We start from the raw sequence: 21466 nt of genomic DNA on the forward strand, positions 1-21466 counted from the left end.
CCTCTATAGCGTGTCGTTTGCGATGAGATTGCTCTAACCACACCGATTGCTAAAGTTCGGTACAATGTCCATTTTCTGTTATTTATTTAGGAAAGCAGCGGATGGGCCCGCCAACTTGGCGCTCTATGGCGTCAAGTATTCGTGGTTGTTGAGTAACGTTTTAACAATTTTGAGCAGTTCATTTCTCACACGTGACACAGCAACTGGTGAGGCTCTAAACTTGCACCAATCAGCGGGTCATGTTTTGAATCGGAAGATCTTTTCGTGGTTTCGTATAGAATTTGCCAAAGAGCTATTTCCTGAATTTTCCTGATTATGACGAAGCCACAGTGGAGGCGTTATAGAATCCAGTTTTTATCGAAAAAAACTACAGTATTAATATTCTTAGATGCACTATAGGTCGAAGATTCTTGAACAAAAAGTAACGACCTCTAGTGTTCCCCTACTGACGTTATGCATTTTGCAGAGAAGAACATGGACCATCTTTGAATATATTCGTGTTCTAACGCTAATCCACGAGAAATGCTTTCGATGGTCCTGATTTTGATTGGCAGTATTTTATTTTAAATAAATAAGTAAACAGTGCCGCAAATTGGCAGTCTCTGAAAGGAAAGAGCACCTGTTTCGTTAACAAGCTAACAATTCCCCATCGTGGTATCTTCGCATTGAATACAGCGCGCCGAATTCCTGCTGTCAGATATCCGGTGGCCCTTCCCGTTCAAGCTTGTATCTTCTCTCCAGTTTCATTTTCTGGCTAGCTAAGATGTCTGAGCTGCGTGGAAACGAGAGCAATTCCAACCATCTCGCCTGCCTTTCCCGTCAAAACAAACCGCGCGGCAGCCGCAGCGCCACCTAGAGAAAAAAAAATATCATAGGAACAGAACACCGACTTGCCGTCCGAATCGGCACCCTTGCGCACGGCGCGTTTAATTTTGGTGTTCTCTGCCCTGGGTCTGTGTGGCTGTGCCTACACTCAGCGTCGCTAAATGGAGTGCAGCATTGGGGAAGCCTTCAACGCGATCCGTGGAGGGTTACTATACAGTGAAGCAGCAGCAGTAGTACCTCACATGGACCCTTCTTACACCGCCCTTTTTGTTCCCTTTAAAAAAAATTCCCCGTTCCATAAATGGGAAACCAAAGCAAGAAACGCTATAAGCGTGAAGCTTAAAAGCCCACTGATGGTTGTGTCACCTGTCGGGAGAAAACTGAACTATTGTTTTTTTGTTTAGAAGTCGCAAAACGCCGCCAATAGCTGGCGCCAGGGCTCGTAGTCGGCTCAACCGTCGGCTATTTACCGTGGATTCTCGAAATACTAATGAACTTTATTGAGTTGGCCGATGGTTGTCTCAGCCACTAGTGGAGCCCCTAGACCGGGGCCTCACGCGACTCATCTCAGATGAACAGATTTTGTTTTGATGTTTAGTAACTAGCACTGAAGAGAACTGCGGAGCGTTCGATGTAGATATAGAATTGTAGTTGCTTTTGAGCAATGCTTATAATCTATTCCCATCTCCTCATTTATAGCCTATGTTGTCACTACGCTACGTCGCAGTGTTCAGACAGAGCACGCAGCGAGGCGTGGCTGCGCCGGCCGGTTGTGCATGGTTGAACTTTATAAATAGCGCGCCAGTTGTTCGGGACCGCGGCCGTCGCGTGAAGGTTGCGGCAGAGTTTCATAGGCGGCGCTCCTAGTCTAGACCCGGAAGAGGCGAATGCCCTAGTGCTCAGCGCTCCGGATAGATGTCGCCACCCTTTACGCAGAGCGTGTGCGCGTCTCCTTGTTGGCATGCGTCCTTCAGCCGGCCGTACTCTTCCAGAGACGTTGGAACCGATTTTGTTCCAGCGTTAGCTGTGCGGCTTTGTAGCTGCCACCGAAACAGTTTGACATTTTCATTTTGTAACATGCGTACACCGGGCTCAAGCATTTTTTTCTTCTATTCAAATGGGGAAGGCCGGAGTCTTTTATACAGTGCCGTCAAATGTTGTATAAAGAAGTGCTTAGTGGTACTTTCTCATTGCTGAAGTCACATAGAGCGCATACATACGTGAACGAAATAAGCGGAATAAGTTATTCGAAAACCTAAAGGCACTAAAACTAGTAAAGCAGATTTGCATTGCATCTCGTGTTAGAATTTATTGCTATTTTTTAACAGTTTCGCAGTTCATGCTTCTCGTTATTTTATTCTGCTGTGAGTTGGTCAGTACAGTGTTGAGGTCTAAAAGATTATAAAGTCTATTGACGTTCATCGTAGTTTACGCATTAAGAACTTTCTTAAGATTAAGAAGTATATGAATTTTTAATCCCTATTTTCTTTTTCGCTTTCTTTTCACTATTCCGCACACGTAGTCGGGATTTTAGTATGGCCGTGCGCCGAACGCTTTGCTCCCGCATTTCTGCCGCGTCGCCCGTAGTTTTTAAGGTCGGCTTCTTCACACGACAGTCTCGCCAAAGGCGAAGCACGCTTTAAAGGCGGCGTCTCAGAGGGGAGGATTGATGTGGCGTCGCTTTGGCCTCCAGTGCGGAGTTATTTATGCCTCGCGTGCCACGACGCCTGGCGCGTTCTGCAACGCTCGCGAAGCGCTCGGCGTATTTCTTTAAAATGTTCTCGTGACGCCGGTCGTTAATTCCAACGCGCCTATTACGACGTTGCAAAGCAGTCTCTGCCGGGAAAAGAATTCGCCGTGCCGAAGCTTTTACACGCAGTAAGAGTGTCCCGCCTTCTTCATCACTTTCCAGAGAGGAAGCAAGATAAAAAATAAAAGAAAACTTCCGTCCTGATTTTAAATGAGGCGCCCTGCATGTGAGAGTGATAATTTGCACATCTGCCCTATATCCGACCTCGTAACCTTTACGCTTCGCTCGAGGTTTTGAGTATTCCGCGAAGGCAATCAATTCCCGAGGCCAAAAAAAAAAAAATCAAAGAAATGAAATAACGCTACCCGAAGCCGTCGTCCCGTTTTATTACTCGAGTCTTATAGTGTTGCAGCTTCGCGAATTTTTTTTTGTCTATATTTTCTTTGGTGTGGCCACTGTTTGACCTAAGATATCAGCGAAGCGCAGCTACAGGCTAGGGCCATATGGTGAACAAAAAGAACTTAAAACAACAAGCCGGAAGGGAACACCAAACGCCTTTGTGTTCTCCCTAATGACCTTCTGGGCCCTGTAGTGCGTGCACGTTTCATTATTCTCTACTTCCGTCAACGAACCGTCGGTTCTTCTTTTGTTAATAAGGGGAATAGGGACAATGTTTACATAGCGTGTACATCCTCCTTTGTTCTGGAGAGAATAGGCAGTGAAACTATTTTACATAGTGTGTATAAAAACTTTTGTTGTCTCGGTGTGGCTCATATTACACAGACCTGTTTTCTCGAAGGTCTGAATACTCATTATCGACCGGTATTACAGAGTTTCTAGGCTCTGCCCTCTATTTGATTTTTTTTTCTATATTTCGTGAACGAAAAAATAGAGGATGAAAGATATGCGGGCTATACTGGCCTCGTGTCAACAGTTTCTTTAGGTGGTCAGTACCATTAACCACACTGCCTTTCAAGACGCATGCACTGCAAAGGCTTGCTCATTGCGTTATATTACATGTCATTTGTTCTACGAAGTATAGTTTCGAACTAACAAAAATGTTTTTTTAGCCTTATAACAATCTATCTGGGCTTAACTTGAGAGAGTTGCAGAGCCTGCGGATGCTATTTGCACGCACATTTTGCCTGCCTCTTTATTGTATTTCCGCGACATCAAATACTTAGATGCCAGATTCATAAAGCTATTCGCAGAGTACGTCCTCGTAGGTAGCTTGTTCAGGTGCAAGCAACATCAGAGTCTAGATTATCATAGGACGAATCACAAGCTAGAGATCTCTTTTTATTTAAATACTATAAACATCAAATTTTTGCCTGCGCGTTTTCTTCTTTCAAATTATGCGTTAAACGTTAGCAGAGATGGATCTCCTAGTGGTATTTCCCTACGATCGCTAAATAATTTACAACTGAATTTCTACTTGATGCTCCTTCGGTCTCGGCTTGAACAACTGAGCGATGGCTGTAACGCGTAAATAGTGTTTAGGTCACGTGAGTCATGGAGAAAAAAAAGCTGAATTATAATCGATGATACACAGATTTGATTTAGTGCGACGCTTATGCCAGCCTTTTTCTAGAGGTGTAATGACAAAAAAAGACGTATCTGTGGTCATATCGCAGTGTATTTGATGCGTCACTTGACCTGAACACTTATGCGTCATAGCCGTCGTTTCTTGCTGAAAAACAGCTTTACAGATAAAATTGAGTTATAAATCTTTTACCAGTCATGGGCGAATATCAGGTTGAGGTCCATCTATTATGCATCATTACAGAAAAGATAAGGTGTAGTTAAACTGAGATGTCGTTAGTCCTTTAAGTAGATTTTTTCAGACGAATAAAGTCAATATTGCTTTTCAAGCTGGGTGCTGAAGAGGAGCCAATCGTTCCCTTTTACATTAAATGTGTCTGTGCTCACCAGTGGCTTCTACCTGTGCTTATAAGTGGTCAGCGCCTTAGCCATCGTCATGTGATGAGCTCACGATTAGCTAGCTCGCTGCCTAATCGCAACATCCGCCTCTGGCTGTTACTGTGGGACTGGTCTCGCCCAGTCTTCCCCGTTCTGCCCAACTGCTGAGTTATCTTACTAATGAAAACGCTTGAACAGTTCAGTGCATCTGGCCCACGGCGCTTTTGAGAAATCGCGCACTGTTGCTTGCGCAAGCCAAGAGAACTCTATCGTTTCTTTGGCTGCCGCACTTTTTATGTGAACCTGCTTTTGCTTTCTTCACAATGTTGCACTCGGCACGACGGGATAGTGCACTTAAATGTTGCGACAGAGCTTCATGCACACTCTCCATGCCTGGCACTCATCTTACTTGACCTAAGCACGGCTCGCGTCAGCACCACACTTCGGCTGCATACAACTTAACGCAGACCTTCGATTTATTGCATAACCTTACTTAACGTGGTCGCACGCTTTTCCTCGACGCGCTAATAGTCTTGCGAGAGATAGAGCTTCCTGAATCTTGATTTGTTTTTTTACTCGGCCTTTTTTATTTATTTTTGCTTAGTCTTTAGTGCACCTTTTAAGTCTTAAAATTGCTGAGCCTGTTTGGACGCGTCTTAAGGGCGTCACTTTGTGCATAGGAGCACGTTCTTAGCCAAGGTTCTAGCCAGCGAAGCAGCGCTTGCTTTTTCAACACCTCGCTAGTTTCCGGGTCGTATTCCTCAGACTTCCGGGTCTTTTTCCCGACGAATAAATCAATTGAACGAGACGAGCTTAGCCTCTAGGAACGAGGTTAGCTTATCAGCGTCGCTAGTGAGTGCGTGGTTGTGCAGCTTTAGACGCTCGAGACGTCGCGAGGTGTCCACCGTGGTTGTTTGCCAAATGACCGAAAAACTCAACAGCGTCAGAACTGCCATAAAACTTCGAACCAGAAGTAGACGTGCTGGTACAGCGTATCGGGTTAATCTTTGGTCTGAGTCACTTGGCTTATGCTAATGACTTTCTTGGGTGTGGAAGCTATTTTTCCTTTAGCCGCTTGCTGGATATAAGAGTGAATTCACCCAGTTTGCCCTAATTTATTGCGAGATGGGTTCCCAGCAGCTGACCGCATTGCCACTTCTTGGCCGGGGCGCTGCTGCGCCTGGCAAGGAAGGATCGGTCGCAGACCATCCATCTTTACGCGAAGCGATTGTCTACCTGACAAGGTGTTATTCATTTATTTACACAATAATGGACACCAAGCTCTCATTCATAAAAGGATAACTTGAGGCAACTTCGTCAAGTAAGACGCAATCTTGTTGATGCTAGTTATGGGTGTTTCAGTAGTTTTGCACTTTGAAGCTTTAGAGTGATTTCTCGCTTGATATTTTATAGGAAGCTTTACTGAAATCTAGGCTTATTGAATCCAATACGGACATGCATGGAGGAGAACCATGGAATTTAGTTTGCTTGCAGGCAGCGATACCTAAATGGCCACCTCCCGGAAAGTAAGGAAACACTAGTTCTTGCGAGACAAGATAGGCCGGTGTACGCAAGGCTGGATTTGCTGCCTTTGCTGCTAACTAAGAGCAAAAAAAAAAATAAGAGACAAATGCTGTCCGCATTGAAACGCGTTTCGTTCGAGCATCGTGTAAGGCGCTCTCACTCTCTGCTATTTGTCCGCGCTGCTCAAGTGCAAGGCCTCGGGGAATATACCGTATTAACGCCAATATAGCCCGCCATTTCATGTAACGCCCTCGCTCTTAGGACCTTGTTTCAAATAATATAAAATAAAAGTTCAGGCCAAAATTTCAGCACGCTTCAGTTCTGAACCCTCTCTCGCTAACACTGCCTTCCACCCTCCAGCCTTCATTGCTGCCTATGGTTGAAGGGGGATCGAATCCTCGTAAATACGGTAAATTCTTCCGGCCTTCTCTCTAGCAAACCAAGTGTGTTTGTGTGATTACCGAGCCAATCAGCGCGCTTCGTAAAGAAGCAGCCTGCATGCCTCTCTGGTTGTCAAGTGCACCCCGGGTCCCGCTCTGGGCGTGCACGACTACGATACGGTTGCTGCTTGCTTATGTTTCTTTTTAAATTTTCTTGCTTGTTCAATGGGCGCGGTTCCTTTATATTTTTTTTTCTCCGTCCTCACACGCGCACTGTCTTTCTCTCTCTTCCCTCTCTCTCTCTATCCGTCTCTCCCACACCTCCTACTGTCCTTCCGTGGGTGTGTCGTCTATCCTGCCGTTGTCTGCTCCTTTTCTCTTCTCCACCTCCTTTCCCCCTTTCCTCCTCTCCGCTTGGCTCGTTGCAGGACAAGCGCCGTGGCGCCTCAGACCAGCGCGGTCGCTAGCTCCCTCCAAAGGTGGGTGTCGCATGCGCTTGCACTAACCACATTTTATTCCTTCTCTCTACGCATGCCCCGAGCGACACTGGTGTGCACTGTTACTAACCCCGCGGCCTGGCCCGAACACTTTTCGTGTGACTGTGTGCCCTTGTTCTTGTATATGTGTGTGTGCGATCTGATTTGGCACCAACTGTTTCAAAGGATTTCAGGACACGAAAAAAGAAAATGTCGCCGAAAAGAAAAAGAGTGCATGGGTGGTCTCTCTTCCAGAAGCAGTTGTCACCGTCGAGTAACCACGAACAGAATATTTCACCGACATTCGTATTAATAATGCGCTGACGCATTGTGTAGGGGGGGGGTCTCAAATATCACATCTTACAGAGCTGCTGTTTTTCTTTTTTTCTTTGACGTCGAATGTGTTTTGCGCCGGACATTTTCTGACATTAGTTGAATGTGACAGTTTTCTCCTCTGTAACTCCTGAGATGCAACTGCTCCTAGATTTGGTCATCACTGGACAATTGAAAAAAAAAACAGCGTGGAAAAGTCCGCATCGCAAGCGCCTATGCCGACTGTCGTGCGTCGTCACAACAGTTTATTTATTTATTTATTTATTTATTTATTTATTTATTTATTTATTTATTTATTTACCTGTAAAACCCCATTTGAGGGTCACTACAGCAGGTAAAAATGAAAAACATTTGCCTTGAAAAAACATGAAAAACGCCGCTGTGACTATGCGGAACGGCAAGTGGACGTTTTTTTGTTTTGTTTTTTTGCGCGGATGACGCAGGTGCGGTGAGCGCGATGTTTACCGTGAACTGCCCCGAAAATTCTGCCTTTTACTGACGCATACCTGCTTCTCCTCGGAGCTACTGAGACGCCTGCGCGAGCAACACATGTTTGCGCGCGGTAACCGGTGACTCTTAGATATCGAGCCGCGTGGGCTGAGGCCCCGAAGGCTCGCTTGCAAGGCTTAAGCTTAGCATCTAAATCGGCTTTCAAACATGCGAGGGGATAAAAACTGAAAAAATACACTTTTAGCCACTTGGAGAGCGTGCCGCATTTGTACCTGCTTAGACATAATGCGCTCAAGTAGAGAACGCTTTCCGCTCTTTGACATCAGATAGGGCTGTGTGAATTAGGAGCAATATTTATCTACCTGTGATGCTGTTGTGAAGAGGGCAGAAAAACAGCAAGCTTTTTTGAAGCGAAAAGCTTCACTACGCTAGGTAATACAGTCGTCGCGTAGTCCGGGGAATGACCTTGAACAACCTTCGGCCCAATCAGGTTAGCCGTGTATGACCATATGTTGTGCAGTTATGGTGTCAAACCCTTGACCCTTACCTTAATCCACGACCTTTAGTGGACCTCGAACATTGTGTGACCTTCGGGTCGACCTTTGACCTTGAGAACATGCGATGGGGTAACGTGAAGCCACGTGATGACATCCGATCGGGGTGTCGTAAGACCATGTGATACCACGTCATAGCCACGCGGTCGTATGGGTATATATAGAACGGCTGCCGCGAGCGTGTAGCGGAGCTGCCATGGACGATCCTCAGATGCTTAGCAAGCGTCCTTGCTTTTCACTCAATTCCAGGGTTAGCCAAATTAAGCCACCGCCAAATTTTTATTGATTGATTGATTGATTGATTGATTGATTGATTGATTGAGATCGATCGATCGATCTAGATGAAACAGTCAAAGAAGTTGGCTGCATACGAAAGTCGTGTTCCGCCAGCCTTTCGAAATCTCTCGAGACGGTTCAAGCACCATTCAGTCAACCTTAGAAAAAACTACTTCCGCTGGTCATTTTCTATCTGGACATAAGAAAAGCCTGTCCGTCCTAATGACTAAAATGTGTTAGAGGAATCCAATTTCTTCCTTTCATTTCTTTTCTTTTTTTGGGGGGCGGGGGGGGGGGGGTAAAGGGGGACCTGAAATTGTCGTTGTCAAGCTCGGGATTCGCATTTCGGAGCGTCTGCAACGCTGTTCCGGCCACTGCACTGTGCCTGCCGTGAAAGCGAATCCACTATTCGTCCCTTCCGGCAACGGCCGCTCGCTTAGCGAGAGAACGCGCCGTGAGGGAGAATTAAGCGGCCTGCTCACTTAGGGACCTCCGCTCGCGACGTGGACTCCGTCAAGGGACAGGACCTCGTTACGGGGGAAATTAGGTTCTTCCGGAACATGAGGCACTTGTCTTTTCCCACGTTGTGTGTCGTTTTATTTGCTTTAAATGTTTCTTTTTTTTTCGTCAAGGCCGTTCCTAATTACCGCGCTGAACATCCACTCGCTCCGAGGTAAAGGCGGTTGAGAAACACGAGGAAGGAAAAGATTTGGCTGTTTTTTTTTCATTCTTTCTCTCTCCCCCCTCTCTCTCTGTCCTTCTTCCTTAGATATTTTTTTCCTGTTTTGCTTCTTTCTTCCTATCACTGCTTTTTCACTTTCTCCTATCAGTGTTCCCGTTTTCGTTCTCTCTTTTTTCTTCTTTTAATCTTCAATATATTGCTTCATTTCTATTCATTTTTCTCTCTATCTTCATTCCTGCCCTTCGCTCTTTATTGTCCTTTTTGCTCCTCCACTACTTGTCTCTTTCTTTTCATTCTGTCGTTGTTTTGTATGTCTCCCTCTCTCTATTCTTCACTGGTTTCATTGTTTTGTTTGCTATCCTATCTCCTTGTCTTTCATTCTATCATTCCCTTCCTCTTCCTTCCGTCTTGTCCCGCGTCCTTTTCAACCTTCCGTTCCTTCTTTCTTTCATTTCATCCATCCTTCCGCCTTTCTTCATTCTTTCTTTCTCTCACTTTCTGTCTCGCCTCAGCCCTAGGTCCGGAAAAAAAAAGTGCACAGTCGCGTGGCTTTTCACCCGTTTCGCGAGGCGAAAGCGCCGGCCTTTTCTACGAAGCCACTCGTACGCGTACGCGCTCTTTTCTTCCCGGGGCACACTTTTGGCGCCATTTTTTCTTTGGCGCCATTTCTTTGGCGCCATTTTTTTTTTCCCGCGACTTTATCGCGGCAAAGCTCGTTCGGCTTCCTACCTGCATATACCGCGTCGTCGGTCCGTCCGTCCGTCCGTACACAACCTGCCTTCAAAAGGGCCGCCTTCTCTTATTCCCGGCAACGCGTACCGCGACCATTTCGACTGCTGCCGATTGCCCTGCTGCTGCTGCACCTGCTTCGTAACAAGCTGATCACGCGGAGGCGATTGCCGCGACAAACTGCGAGAGCGGCGGATTGGGAAAAGAGCGGAGGATAAGCGGAAACAAACAAAAAATCGAAAAAAGCGCTTTTTTGCCGAACGAAAGAAAATTGTAAATAAATAAAAATCTAGAAAGCCACTTTAAACGGGGGAGGGGGTCATCTCATTTCGCTGCCTTTGCGTCTCCGACGAAAATCGCCTCTTGGAATTGGCTTTCGAAGTGGCTGTCTCTGTAAGCTGGCTTTCCTTTAGGGCAACCGTTTGAGGGCCGGGGCGTTATTTTGTTCTTATTTTTTATTTCGCCAAGCAGCGCTTTCTTCTCGTTAGGTGGCGCGGCATGTAGCTTTTCTTTTTCTTGTTGCTGCTGTTGGCGGTTCTTTCCTTTTTTGTTTGAACTTTCCGCCTGAAGAAAACGGAGTGCAAACATTAACCAACGCAGACTTTTGAATTTAAATCCCCGATGTACGACTCAACGCTGGCCTTTTTGAAGCGTGGCTGAAAGATTTGTGGAGGAAAATAGAAGTTGATAATAGAAGATAGAACAGGATAATAGGAAGAGGAAAATAGAAGAAATAGAAGAAATCGTTCCATTTTTCTTTTTCTCGAGTCGTCAAGGATTCGGAACACTCATCTCATCGCCTGACTGCTCCGAGCCTCATAATGCTCTCTCAAAAGTGAAGGTTTCTGCAGCGCACTGCACTTGAGAGACAAAAACGAAACAATACATATTTGGAAACCGAACAGAATAGCAGACTTTCAATTTTCCTTTTTCATGTCGTCAAGCGACTGCGCTTCTTCTGATCCAACGAAAGCAATTAAGAGCTGATGGAAGTTCCCGCCAGCTATGCACTCTCGCTCGTCGATAGAAACGATGGGAATTCGCGGGATCCGGACCACTTGTGTTCGGCGCTACGTTTTTTGTCGGTGTACTGCTTTGTTTTTCTTTCACTATTTTTGTCGCCAGCCGGTGATAAGGCACTTGTTCTTTGACAATCATTTCGAGTCGACGGAATTGTTGCGCCCTGCTTGGGCTTAAACTAGCCGAGGCTTCCGTAGCTCGTTAAATACTACGCAAAAACCGCAGCCCCCACAATCTCTCTCTCCTCCTCTTTCCCTACTTTTTGCTGCAATCCTTAGAATCTCCTGTTCCGAGCGTGAAATATTTATTCAGGCTTACCGTGCGTACAAGAGTTGAACTTTTTGCGAACGCAGCTCGGAGCTTGTAGACGTATATTGTTTTGCTTTTGGTCGTATATTGTGCCCGTATATTGTTTTACAAGAGAACTCAATGACTAAAAGAAGCAGGGGTACTTGGAAAACTGTAAATTTTGAACCACTGGTTCGCTTTATTGCAAGGTACACCTCAGCCACTTTCTCATTCGTGAGAAGAAGGCTGATTTTCTTTATTTGATTGGTCGGGAGCCTCAGGGTCCTTCTTGCCCAGCCAAGGATAGCCGCTGAGGCTACCGTACGTTCTTTGGGGCTTTTACCATTAGCTATTTCCAGATTTCCTCTTCTCTGCTTTTTACCAGGCAGTTAAATATTTTTAGGCCGTCTACACCGTCGACGATTTTTCATATTCCTAAACATTCTACAGTAAACCATTTCTATGCCTTGAGCTTGACGCATGATGGCCTTAGCTGCCTATGTGCCATAAAACCCAACACAACACAACACACACTCAATGACAGCGAGGAACTATCGCCCATAAGTAACCTGAACAGTCAACAGAGCTTCCAGTGCTCTCTGCCTTAATAGTTCCCCCTCTGATCAGCTGCCGACTAGAAAATAATTCACCGTTACTTATTGCAGTTGAGCACACAGACAGGCCCTTCCTTTTATGTCAGTCTGTGTATCCTGGTCTGAAGTAAGTAGCTCAATTACTATTCAAGAAACAATGCAACACCGGCTAGCCCCACGACTTGTTTTATTAACTGCCCGCCAATCTCAAGGAACGCCAGTAATTATATTACAGCCGCTTTCTCGTTACCCTAGTTGCTCGGGACATGCGCCAGCATAAATTTGCCACATGTACATGCCTCAGGCCCGCCGCGGTGTCTCGGTGGCTCGGCTACTGATGCGGAGTTCCCGGGTTCGAACCCGACCGCGGCGGCTTCGTTTTTATGGAAGCAAAACGCTAAGGCGCCCGTGTGCTGTGCGATGTCAGTGCACGTTAAAGATACCCAGGGGGTCGAAATTATTCCGGAGCCCTCCACTACGGCACCTCTTTCTTCCTTTCTTCTTTCACTCCCTCCTTTATCGCTTCCCTTACGGAGCGGTTCAGGTGTCCAACGATATATGAGACAGATACTGCGCCATTTCTTTTCCCCCAAAACCAATTATTATTATCACATGCCTCATGCTGCATATGGTTGAGACATGGTGATAGCCGCGATGTGTCGCTCGCTCTGAATCTACGCTCTAAACACGAATGGAGTAAAAAGGAAGTAACCTCTCCTCTAGTACTTTCCATTTTATTGAAAAGGAGTGTGCTTGTACTCTCTTTTTACTCCTATGTAGGCGTATTCCTGTTTGGAGTGTACGTGGTGCGGTCAATGGTCCCCGCGTCTCCATCGAATGTGTTACGTGGCACGAGATGTAATCCAGGCGAGACAACCTGAAGAGCACACAACGAAACAGATAGCGCAAGCCGTCGTCATTGTTGCAGTTCGTCTCTGCTTGAATAGCAAATATCCACGAGGGTGGATTGGCCTGGTTTCGGCGAAGAGCGGAAGCGAAGCATTGTCCACTTCGTTGTCTTTCACGTCGCCCGTTGCAGTTTAGACTCGAAAACGACGCTATGTTGTAATAGTATTGCGAAACAAACTGCAGCTATTATGTCTTTCTTATTATACTTTCCTTATCTGTAGCTGTTGTGACGTAGATTAGTGCGCAGATTAAGTACACCTTGGTAGCGCGCGAGTCCAGCCTCGCTCTGGCTATAGACCTGAAAGATCTGTGCTGCGCAATTTCTCTTCCACGCTGAGTTGTTCGCGTCTTTAGACTCTTAAAGTTTAAAGCAGGAGGCCATAGTAAAAGCACGGCCAGGAATAAAACTCTCCCTCCCGGGCGTTCTCGTGGGGAAAAAAAATTGCCCAACAATGAATTGAGGCTGACGTGCCTTCCCCTGAACTACATGTCCTCGAGGGCCGCGCATTTTCGAAGGTCCTCATCGCTGTTCGCGCCAAAAATAAAATAAAAATAAAAGCGAAACTTTCCGCTGCGTCACCGCACTTGCGGATCGAGTCTGGTATACGGTTAGAGTAGGGGCTGCGTCCCTACCAGTGACGAAACCTGGTGAGTGCAGTTCCCGGAGGCATTGTTCAGCGTTGTCTTATTATTGTTGGGAGCCGCGCTCAGCGCATCGTCTCGGGAATAAGCGCGCGACGATATAACGAAACAGCGCACTGCCAAGACAAATAAGCCTGCAAAAACGGATAGAAAAGAAAAGTCCAGAAACGCTGGCAAAGTTTACCCCTCTAGTGTGGTAGCCTTGAGAGCATTGAGTAAGTTTTGCGCGCCTAAATGTTCCCGCTGCTTTCAATCGCTTCTCCCTTGTAGGCCTCCCTTGCTTCCTTTCCCCATTCTCTTCCCTCCCTCTCTGATCCTTTTATCCCAAATGACGTAATTTGGCGGGAAACGAGGTTCGCTGGCGTGCGCATAGCGAGTAGAGCGCCCCCGCGCGTCGTTCCCCATTTGCGAAGGCTCGCCACGCTTCTGCACCCGTGTATACGAACCACTAGAATGCAATTTTCCCTCGTCACGAGCTGCGTGGTCTAACCGCGTTAGGCGCTTTTCTCACTATCTTTTTTCTTATCTTCTTCTCTCAATTGCATTACGCGCACTACGAAGGCGCGCTCATCTCTTTACGACGCGTTGTATGGACGCACAAAACTGCTACGTTGTGTCACTTCAACGAGAGTCTCGAACAGCGACGCAGAGCGGCCCGAATCTGACGGGACGGAACGCGGGGTATAGTTTGTGCGGGACGGAGAACGATGTTGGTGCTGGGAACTCTGTACAACGACTTTCCTGCTTCTGCGTCTTCTTCTCTTCTTCCGCTTATTATTATTATTATTATTATTATTATTATTATTATTATTATTATTATTATTATTATTATTATTATTATTATTATTATAAATGCGACAGCATTAAAAGCCTCTACGGGAAAAAAATTTGTCGGCCGTAAAATTCCCCCTTTTGGCTTGAGTTAAGTGACGTCACCAGAGCGGATAATTCCCATTGGCCGCAGGGCAGTGACGTCACCAGAACGGAGAATTGCCATTGGCTGGAGGGAAGTGGCATCACGAGACACCTGGAGCGATGTCACTTCCGGAAAAGGCATTAACAGCCTCTAGCACCATCGCATTGCCAACTCATAAGGTGTGCCTGCTAATTTTTGTTATTATTATTATTAATATTAGCAGTAGTAGTAGTAGTAGTAGTAATAGGAATAGCAGTAGTTTATTAACCTGAAGCAATAAACATGGCTTAAAAATAGTAGTAGTAGTAGTAGTAGTAGTAGTAGTAGTAGTAGTAGGAGGAGGAGGAGGAGGAGGAGGTGGTGGTGGTGGTGGTGTAGCTGTACTAATCATTGGTGGCCTTGTCGGTGTATGAGAAGAACCGCGGTTAGAAACGACTGCGTTTGTAGGCGTACAGTTCGTCACGAGCCGTGAACGTTCTAATGACGACCCTGCCACCAGCCTTACGCGGTTGGAAACTTGTGAAAAGGCAAAATCATCATAAGCAGCGCTCACTCCCACAAACCTCTCCGCCGCTGTCTCCTGATTTCCTGTTTCCGCTCTCCCTTCCACTTCCGGAATCCTCTCTCTCTTTGCATCATTACTGCTGACTGCGCCAAAGCAATCCCGTTTGGCCACCTCCAGTATACACAAGCTCGCGACTAGGACGGGTGCTATAATTTGTAAAACACTCTCCTCTAGATGGCGCTATTTCGCCAGTGAAAGGCTGGGCTGGGTTTTATGTTGTCTACTACGCTGTATGCGATATTCCACTAAAGACAGCATAAAGGACGTAGTAATAGAAACAGTTGCCTTCACTTCCTGTGAAAGCCTTTCGTTACGTTAACGCCTCTCCTTTTCATTCTCTCCCGCTCCCAAAGGGGCAACTTCGCAGTAATGTCGTTACTACGTGAAGCGCGTGTGTGCGTCCACGTCGGATTGCTTTCGTGCGCGCCTGGAGGCGAACTTTGACCTTTGTCCGGACAACACGCGTTGGCCGGACGGTAGGGGATCAAACGCTACAGGACACTGCCGGCGACGCGAAGACGAGACGCCAAAGCAAAACTAAGCCGCTTACTTTAGCTCGGCCGGCTAGAAAGATGACGCCTGAGGCGACGCGTCGGCCAGCCGCCTTTGCTCGTCTTTCGGGCCGCTGTGCAGAGCGCCTTTTCCAAAGGGCACGGCGCTGTTCATTCAGCGAGGAAGCGATTCCTGGCGGACGTGCAAAGGAGCCGTAGGTCACCGTTTCTTCTGTGTTTGTTGTTGATTTGCGTCTGCGCTGTACAGACTTACGAGGCCTTTGGCTTTCCGCGTAGACAGAGTGAGCGGATATATTTTTGTGCGCGTCAGGATGATAAAAGGCGGCGTATTAGTGTTCCTTGCTTGTAAACAAGTCTGCTCCACACGTTATTCCCCGAGTCATCTTTGTCCGGCCGGTGAAGTTCACCTCAGAAGCTGTGAAATATTTAGTCGAGAAGATAAAAGGAGACCCGGAGGCGGCTGCGTCGAGTGGTTGATAGCGTTCTAATCACCGACACGTGTGCGGGTTGAAGCTATCTAGCGAATGAAAAGGTAGTTTTGGTAACTTTATCCTAACTCCATCTCTGCTGTACTAGGATACGACTTAAAAAAAAAGAACAGCAGTTAACACTGGGCGATGGTCCGCGGCGTACTGTATTACTCCGCTAGCCAGTCATAAGACTAAACAAAATCAGCTTTTTAATGTTTCACTTGATTAAACTAGCCAGGTATCAAAATTCTAAACATAACTTTTTTTTCTTGTCATGAGCTTGTTTTTTACTTGACGAAAGACGTTTTAACAATGGACTGCTTTCTTGTCGTGGTGGAATTCTGTGCTGCGGCCCTGAATGTGGACGGAGCTTCACTGTGGACTTAACTTGTATCCGACTGTAGTCAATATTGGTTCTTCCGGAGTTGAGCGAAATGCAAGAAAAGGAGAGATTTATTATAAATTCTTCCCGGTGGACGCGTGTGACGGCGTATGTTTAGCGAGAACAGGGGAAGCGTAGTGTTGTTTTTTCGCGCTATAGCATTGGATGACTCACCGACACGAAAACTCGTCGCCGCCCAAAAAGTGGCAGCGTTACAAAACTCGCGATTGGTCGAAACTGTGTGACGTCATCTAAGGCGGGAAAATACGAACTCCTAACCACTAGTAGTGCCAGTACTTACAACTGCACCAACATACAAGGGAATGTAGTAGAATTTGAATAGAATTGGAATATTATCGAAATAGTATTGGAATAATAATTGAAATAGAATTGATATTTAATTTTATGCTGCTTGTTTAGTTCGGGGTCTCGTTTCTTCTTGGTTGTCACCATGTTTTTACGCTCCTATCATAAGTGTCGAGTGACAACAGAAACAGCTGTGCAGTAAGATAGCTGTGCGAAAAATAAGCGCACCCGGGTTGATTTCGCCCTGTTAAAACGTTAAAACGTCCTGTCGTTGTTTTATTTACGCGTACACCCAACGGCCCTTGCGCACAGAGCATGCAGCAGTAACTGAATGTGCTTGCAATGGCCAGACCCAGCCGCAAAAACTACAAAACCATGTCAGAAATACGACGAAATATTTTGCAGTCTTGTCATAAAGACAGATTTTTCTGTTGTGTAGTAGTATTTCTCTGTAATACTTTTCTGTAGTCGATAGTTCTGTACTGCTTTTCTGTTGTAATGACACAAAATTTTGTTGTAACTACAAAACTACAAAACTTTCTGCCCTAACTACAGGCCTTCGGTCATAAACATTACAGAAAATCTGTTGTGACGACAAATTTTTTTCTATCCTTTTCCGACTGGGGAAGGCTAGGGTAGAGAAACTTCCGTATGCGCGAACAATAGTACAGCGTGTAAGCTTTGAAGTAGAATTCGGACACAACTATTCAGAGGTCAGTGCTTAGAAGATTGTCTACGTTGCAAACAAGTAAGTAGTGCTTGTGGGCGGAAAAGTTAACAGCCGGCAAATTGCAGAGAGAGGTGGTAAATGATGTATGAGTTCGGAGTGTGAGTATAATTAATGGATGATCTAAACTATGAAAAATGTGGTCTACTGGCTTCATTATGCGTGGAGGTGAGAGAACTAATTGTGATAAAGCTGTTAAAAACGAGACACTTGTAAAGTAAGCCCTTGGATTTCGTGCACCTTTAATATCTAGGATGCTGAAATGGGATGATAAATGACACCGCTTTCTTCTGTAAACACTGAAATTTGTTAATGACTCATGATTAGCGCATATTCCTAATGTATGAAGCATTTTGTATTTTCGATCTAAATGCATATTTTATATGTTAAACGCTCAGTAAATTTGCTATTCTTGCTATTAAGAAGTCTGCGGGGATACGGTCACCGCAGCTGGCAAAGGACAGCATTAATAGGGAAGAGATGGGAGAGGCCTTTGCCCTGCGATGGGCTTATGATGATGATGATGATGATGATGACGTACGTACTGCGGGTGATTGGCTGAGAATCTGGTGTCGTTACTACAATACTCGGTATGATGTCATAACAATAAAGTAGAAAACAGGAGCACAGCCTTTAAAGTAATTCGCGAATTTGTTTCTGTGAGACAGAAGAAGAATGCGCGGAGAGGGCTTTTGCGCGTAGGAATTAAAAATAATAATAATAATAATAATAATAATAATTGGTTTTGGGGGAAAGGAAATGGCGCAGTATCTGTCTCATATATCGTTGGACACCTGAACCGCGCCGTAAGGGAAGGGATGAAGGAGGGAGTGAAAGAACAAAGGAAGAAAGAGGTGCCGTAGTGGAGGGCTCCGGAAATGAAAAATCCAGAAAAGGAATGAATAGGAGCATGAGCTTCGAAAGGAATAAGAACACGGGGAATTCTAACGAGGGAGGCGGGGGGGGGGGGGGGTTATCTCGATTATAAGCGGAAGCTTTTCCACCTCAAAGCACGCATCTCTGTTACCTAGCTCAAACGTAGAATCACCAGGGGAACGAACAAACCGCACCACACAAACTAAGGCCTTGTTGTTGTTGTTGCTGCTATCCAAGTGCTGTTGTTGTTGCTGCAGGCCTAATGCGCACTCATCTTCCGCTCGCGGAGCGGTACAACAGACCGGCTAGCGAACCGTTCCGTTATTGTGTTGCAGGGCGCAGCTTGCTCTCATCACGCAGCACTGCTTTTGATTTGATTGTCTCCTCCCGACGAGTGCTGTCAGCAAAATAACAATAAAACGCAGTCCTCTCTCGCAGATTAGCTCTCTGTCTGGAGATTGGTGTCTCCGCCGTGTCTGTTTACTTTTCCATCGCCGCCCAAGCAGCGCTCACTGGGGGAAAACAGAAGCAGCTAGCGTCGCTCACTTCCGCCTTTTCCGTATGTCGCGCGAACCTCCCCGACATCCGAGCAGTCGGAGCGCGCGTCTCCTGGAGAAGAAAAAAAAAAAAAGACCGTACGCGACACAGGCTAGGAACGTTAGCTCAGCTTGGAAAAGTAAACCTGACGTCAAAACTCTCAGGGTACTCTATGCCGCGTGTTTATACCGTAGAGGTGTCTCACGTTCTCTCTTTATGGCCGTGTAGTACTGCGCTGAAATTTGACGTCAGTGCTCCCTTGGTACGTGAAGCGGACATGGAGCGGTTCAGTGAAGGTGGTTGTGCCCCGTCATCACTCGTATACGCGAGCTCGTATATTCGTTCGAGAACCGGATTTACGCGCGACGACAGCTTTGCATTTGTACCGCACGTACCTGACAGGTGTTCATTCTGAACGCACTACCCTCAATATGAGACCACGATATGCTGTGTGTGAGCGAAGTTTGAGCTGGAATGAACCAGAGATCTAGAGGAGAGAATTTGCGATATGTGGAAAGCATACACGCGCATCATACGACATACTCTCTACACTCTTCTACGTGGTTTGCCGCTCCGCGCGTCCGTTTCACCGTACGTATAGAGGAGAGCGATTTGTCTAACGGGCAAGGCGTCGCGCCGAACGGGCGATGGCGTTCCGTGGACTCCCTGGCAGTGCTGCAACACGCTGTCGCGTTCCACTCTTAATGGCGAAGCTTAAGCGTCCTCCAATTTTTCAAACTTTACCTTCGGTTTGAACCCGCCGCGGTGGCTCAGTGGATAGGGCGCTCGGCTACTGATCCGGAGTACCCGGGCTCGAACCCGACCGCGGCGGCTGCGTTTTTATGAAGGCAAAACGCTAAGGCGCCCGTGTGCTGTGCGATGTCAGTGCACGTTAAAGATCCCCAGGTGGGCGAAATTATTCCGGAGCCCTCCACTACGACCCCTCTTTCTTCCTTTCTTCTTTCACTCCCTCCTTTATCCCTCCCCTTACGGCGCGGTTCAGGTGTCCAGAGATATATGAGACAGATACTGCGCCATTTCCTTTCCCCAAAAACCAATTATTATTATTATCACTTAGGTTTGACGTTATACACTGAGAAATGATAAGCTTCTGCGGCGTTATCCCTTTCGATAGCGCACGTTGCCGGCGAGTTTTACTGTGCTGTGTGAGGAAAAAGGCGATATACAAAATGAGCCGACAGATCAAGGCGCGTGCTCGACCCCTGACTTTTTCCCGGGAGCTCTTTCTCCTTCGCTTCTGTCTTTATCCGTTGTTTTCGTCCGCCAATGACTGCCAATGAGGCTCCACGTGCCACTAAGCTCCCAAGCTAGTGGGGATAGAAATAAAGAAGTCGACCTTGATGTGCTTCTTACAGACACCGATATGCTAATGCATGGGGTAATTTTGAACTTCTAAGAAACAGGTGAGGATGACCTTTGGAGTCCTTAGTAATCCGCTTGTAATGCCAGGTATCGGAACCGTAAACATTATTAGAGGGCACCGTATTTTTCAGTGATGCAGAATTAATGGCGCAGAAGCGTAATGTCAGTCAAGACAAGTTTTAAAGCGCAGTACTTAAGCGCCCGCTCGTTGTTTGAGCCGCGTCGGCGCCGTCGGTGTTACTGTGCCTAACCGTAATAAATGAAAAAAACATTCCCGTGACTGAGATTCGAACCCGCGGCGCCGCGAACTTATCAGCTTCGCTGACCACTGCACGAGATCATTACGCTTTCGCCGGAGCCAACGACTCTGGCGCTGTGCATTCCACATCGTTCTCATCGACTAATACTGCTATCGAATTACATAGTATCGTCGCCAGACGTGTCGAATACCCAGCAAAGCAAAGAACTGAGCCTGCAGAGCCCGAGACACCGACAGAGCTGCGCTCAAATTTAGCATTATAGAGAATCGTAATCGTCCTTAGAATTTTTCGTTTTTTTTTTCTCTCAGCAGCTTTACCAGCGCCTAAAATTAATGCCCGCAGCCTGCTGTAGGGATTGTCACCTCTGCAAGTCATGTCGGGGTATTCTTGCTTTGCAGTTAAATCGAGGCTCAATAAATATGGAAAAGAGGCTGATTAATTGAGTGAAAGGTAAAAACGACACCAACCCGCCATGCTCTCGTTCATCCTAGTTCATTGTTTGTTCGGTTAGTTTTTCCCTGCACTTTAACTTCTGTCTTGGAACGCTTCTTTTTTTTTTTTGAGCTAACACTCACGGTCAGCTTCCTCCATGTACGGGGCTGTAGTGCGAAGCGCAATTTCAGTATTGTGGCTTGGGCATAAGCAGCTGACGTAGACTAGCCAGGTGTACGGAGGCCATATATACGTTTCTGCACCGTTGCTTTCTCAAGCACCGCACTACTGTACTGTCAGGAGTTTATGCTCAATAACAAGGTAAATGTGTTGTGAGGGAAAGGGTAAAATGGAAAGTTTTGCTTATGCGGGGGGGGGGGGGGGGGGGCAACTGATGACGGGGGCCTGTTGGAGTGGTATTGCTGTTGCAAGGCGTTGTGTGGTGTAATGCGGTGCGGTATGTCGCGTGCTGTGGTGAGCTAGTGCAGTGTTATGTCGGGGTGTCCAACACAGTATGGCTGTGTGGGGCGGTGTAAAATATGTAGTTTTTTTGTGTGGTCTGCTGGTTCGTGGGATTGCGAGGCGCTGTGTCATGTTGTGTAGTCCGTGTGGTGAGCTGGTGTAGTGTACATTGGGGGGGGGGGGGGGGGGGGTGGAGGGGGGGGAGTCTAACATAGTATGGTTGTATGTGGCAGTGTAGCATAGCGCAACGTGGGTTGAGGTTTTCTGGGATTGCGAGGCGTTACTTC

General features: G+C 46.6%; 1 protein-coding gene across 11 annotated transcripts in view; it reads left to right on the plus strand.

Moving 5' to 3' along the window:
- Window positions 1-21466, plus strand: part of dnc (phosphodiesterase dunce) — a 699755-nt gene that overhangs the window by 539143 nt on the left and 139146 nt on the right. For 7 of the 11 annotated variants that reach the window (XR_013309777.1, XM_077643097.1, XM_077643093.1 and 4 more), the window contains one exon: window positions 6828-6878. The exons of the other annotated variants lie outside the window; for them this stretch is intronic. Coding sequence is in view for 6 of the 7 variants with exons in the window: in XM_077643097.1 (XP_077499223.1) it covers window positions 6828-6878 (51 nt within the window). In the remaining variant the exon portion in view is untranslated. The remainder of the gene's footprint in view (window positions 1-6827; window positions 6879-21466) is intronic. 11 annotated transcript variants of the gene reach the window in all.

Source organism: Amblyomma americanum, chromosome 11 (genome assembly GCF_052857255.1).
Source record: "Amblyomma americanum isolate KBUSLIRL-KWMA chromosome 11, ASM5285725v1, whole genome shotgun sequence".
Taxonomy (NCBI): Eukaryota; Metazoa; Arthropoda; class Arachnida; order Ixodida; family Ixodidae; genus Amblyomma; species Amblyomma americanum.